Source organism: Frankliniella occidentalis, unplaced genomic scaffold (genome assembly GCF_000697945.3).
Source record: "Frankliniella occidentalis isolate FOCC.00 unplaced genomic scaffold, Focc_3.1 Scaffold1018, whole genome shotgun sequence".
Classification (NCBI taxonomy): Eukaryota; Metazoa; Arthropoda; class Insecta; order Thysanoptera; family Thripidae; genus Frankliniella; species Frankliniella occidentalis.
This window is the reverse complement of record NW_026268124.1, coordinates 6,957-10,665: the sequence shown is the minus strand read 5'-3', so window position 1 is coordinate 10,665 and position 3,709 is coordinate 6,957. Positions and strand designations below refer to the sequence as shown.

Genomic DNA, 3,709 nt, shown 5'->3' with positions numbered 1-3,709 from the left:
GGGGGGAGGGGGGATTCATCGCGGAGGGCTTGCGGACGACACGGGGCGAGCGGCATTCCATCCACACCTGCGGTGATTGTCGTCGCGCTGTTTGTTTGTTTTTTTGTGTTTGCAAAGGAAGACGAGTGTATTGTTGTGTTTTTTATTCGCCGCTGCTTTCCCGTCTTTCCTTCCCCCGTCCTGGGGCACCGGCGGCCACATCATGGCGGTGTACCCCCGGTAAGGACGATGTCCGCGCCGTGTCGTCCACTGCACGTCCCCGTCGGCCCGCCGCGTTCCCTGTTGTGCAGCCGCACGCCGATACCCTACCAACTCCGTGTTCTGTGTTATTTTGCAGTCGACGAGATGGAGCAGTACCTGGACTACATCGGTGGCCCCGCCGGGGCCCTGGCCCTGACGGGCGCGGCCGCCGCCTCCGCCTACTACCTCGCCAGCAGGCCGACGCCCCGGGCGCCGCTCGTGGACCTGGTTGACCAGAGCACCACGCTGCCGGTGAGTCGAACTTGACAAACTATCAGGTCTATAGGTCCAGCGCCGTGTCTTTGTGACGAAGTTCGCGCTGGAAGGAACCGCGGGAATGAGCTGCCGCCAGCCTCTTTGAGAGTAGCAACACGAGTTCGAATAGTTGCGTGATCCACCGGTTTCTGAGTACTCTTTAGGTTTCACGCGCGAGCCGGGCGCGCCTCTCTGACCTTCTGCCGTATGCGCGCGGGTGCAACATCAACTTCCCTGTTTGCGCTCTCGAAGGTGTGGATCGGGAAGTCGAGTGGCCACCGCGCGGTGACAGACGCCCACATCCGCCCCTTTGGCGTCTCTTAATAAAATGGTACCTCCCATTCCCTTCCCCCGGCACCGGGCCACTGCGGCCTCGCGGGGGTGTCCAAGATAAGCAAGATATCGATTGGAGTTGGAGAGGGGCGAGAGGGGGGCAGGGAAGCAGGGATAGGGAAAGAGGGAAGAGAGGATATGAGAGGCTTTTAGGGGAGGAAGGGGCTCCCGGTCCGGCCCCCCCGCCACTCGATGTAGGGCCCAATGCATGCCGCCAGCCCCCGCCCGGACCCAACTTGCGCGGCCCCGCCAGCCCCGCCTCGCCCCACCCCTTTGAGATGAGCGTCCCTGCCTGGTCGGGAGGGAAGTGCGCATCAGCTCCCACTGTTGCTGCTGCTGCTGCTGCTGCTGCTGCTGCTCCGCCCAAAGGTCAGGCCAACCCACACACCGCACTGTACCGAGAATGTGTCTCGTGATAAAATGCAATCAAGCTAATGGGGCCTGGTGCAATGCATCGAGGGACATGGGGAGCGGTAGTGTGGAGCTAAGGGCGACTCCTGCCGGGTCGCGCCGGGTCAGGGCGGGTCTGGCGGCGCAGTCCTGCTCCCAGAATAGACCTTCGCAACGAGTAAACGAGACAACTGCGCGGGACGATCGGGGACGAGACGCTAACGAAATGTCGCAGTGTGGCTGTTGCTGCTGCTGCTGCTGCTGTTGTCGTCGGCAACCACCCCAGCCCGTCCCGATCCCGAGCGCCTGACCTCGGGCGGGTAGGCAGACCCGCCGAGCACGCCTCCGGGGCGGGCTGCCGACCCTGCGCCTGCGTCGCCCGAGCGCCTGACCTCGGACGGGTAGGCAGACCCGCTGGACACGCCTCCGGGGCGGGTGGCCTACGCTTCGCCTGCCCCACCGAGCGCCTGACTGCGGGCGGGTAGGCGGCCCGCCCCGGTAGGGTGTCCGGCGGGTCTGCTTACCCTGCGCCTGTCCCGCCCCTGCTGGAGCTACGGGCCACGCGGCGCGGCGCACGTGTCTCATCACAAACCAAACATGAAGGGGCAGGAGGACGGGGAAGGAAGGGGTGAGGGTGGGGCGGGGTGGAGGTAGTCACGTGTGAGGCAGTGAGGTGGGGCGGGGGACATTGGGAAGGTGGGAGATGGGCCGGGCTATGTTTAGCTGCAGTTGCAGGAGCTGCACGGCTCGCTTGTCGGTCACATGGCCGGCGGGCGATGGAGGGGTGGGGGTGGGGAGGGGCTTGTTGTTACAGCAAGTGACATCATACTACTTTGGTGACGACGGTTTGGGCGAGGCGGTGGTGCGGAGCGAGTGGGGCGTGCGGAGACAATAAAGATGATTTGTGTGGAAAGGGTTTGGCTGGCGCGGGAACTACTGCCGCCGGCCGCCGCCCTCGTCGGCCCCGCCAGGGAGTGTGTCCATCACGCCGGCGTCCCTGCAGATGCTGCCCGTGTGCGCCTCCAGTGCCGCGTGCAGCTGCACAAGTGCCTTCCAGCACCTGCTGTCAGGGTCCATTCTGCTGCACGTGGCTCGCGCCCGCGGGGCGACTCCCACCCCTCCACCCACCCTCCGCTCCCCCCGGCCCCCGCTGCACGGTGCTGTTTGGCGCCGCAGAGCAGACCCCGAAACATCTCGGTCAATCAACACCACAAGGAAGTCAATCGTTGCGGAGGAGATGGCGTGAGGAAGAGGAGGAGCAGTGAGGAGGGGCGAGGAAAATAAGTTCGCCAAGCTTGCCGAGAGATTCCTGTGTTCAGCAAGGTTAACAAAAGGGAAGAAAGCATTCCTTGTCATACGCGTGTGTTTGTGCGGACACACGCTCCGCATATAATTGAGTGTCGGTATGGTGGCGGTAGCTCATTACCAAAACACACACTCCTGGTGAGCAGCTGGTGTTTGCTCCTGGCTAGCAGCCCTGCGCCCGGCCGCCCCTGGCCGCCCCGCCGGTAAGCTACCCGACTGCGGGGACGTGCCGAGCCGGCGCCGCTCGACTCGTCACGGGGCGGGGCGGGGCGGGGCAGGACGCGTGCCGTGGCGCGGCGAGTGCCTAGTGCTGATCCTCCCTCCGACGCGTCGAGTCGCTCCCCTGCGGGCTGCTGAGCAAAGGGTCCTTCAGCGTGTAGGCTCCCCCCCGGGGGTTGACCCGCGAGCGCGTGCGTATACGTGCGTGCGTGCGTGACGTGGCGTGACAAGTGTCTGTGACGAAGACGAGTCGGTCGAGCAGTGTGTGACGAGCCTGTGCGACGGCATGGCGCCGTCCAACACCACCGGCTGCTGCGGCTGCGGCGCGGAGCCCATCCGCATCCCCATTGGGCTGCACAACCAGTCGGACATGATGAAGGTACAGGTGAAGGTGAGCCAGTGTCACGAGACGAGGCACACTCGGACACGGAGAGTGGTGAGGTCGACGATGAACCGTCACCCGTTTCCTGAGCGGCCGTAGGGGAGGGTGTGCAAAAGCCGCAGCTTTGGCCGGACGTGCTGCACCCTCAAGTGACCGGCGCCTCCAGTAGTGTCATACCCTCTGGAAACCCCCCCCCCCTCCTCTCTTTTCTCAAGTAATCAGCTCACTCTAAATCACCGAGCATCGACTCGGCCGCGGAGCGCGACGGTGACCAGGGGGCTGGGGGAGGCTGTCAATACTCGCGGCCGCGGCCCTTTGCCGCGCCGCGCCCACGGCGTTCACAGTCACGCCAATTTATAACGCTACGTGTAAAAGCCGAGCAGATTTTCATTTCACTGCCGCACCGCCCGGTCCCTCGCGAGTACGTTAAAGCAGTAGTGTGTGGTGGTACAGGTCTCGACGCACAGTCCGGCCCGGCCCGCTCTCGCCATCGGCGCCAGCTCCGCCCCCCTCCTCTCTCTCTCTCCCTCCCACGCGCCCCCATGGGGCTCGCCGCCCTTCACGCCCCCACGCACGTGAGCCCCC

At 64.9% G+C, this 3,709-nt stretch overlaps 1 protein-coding gene across 4 annotated transcripts in view; it reads left to right on the top strand.

The window, feature by feature from the left end:
- Positions 1 to 3,709, top strand: part of LOC113207358 (long-chain-fatty-acid--CoA ligase 5) — an 18,131-nt gene that overhangs the window by 7,884 nt on the left and 6,538 nt on the right. For 2 of the 4 annotated variants that reach the window (XM_026424008.2, XM_026423926.2), the window contains exon 2: positions 338 to 492. In XM_026424008.2, the coding sequence (XP_026279793.1) occupies positions 346 to 492 (147 nt within the window). In that variant the 5' untranslated portion in view covers positions 338 to 345. Of the gene's footprint in view, positions 1 to 337; positions 493 to 2,822; positions 3,134 to 3,709 lie in introns of those variants that run through there. The other 2 variants (XM_026424168.2, XM_026424085.2) reach the window with 2 other exon arrangements.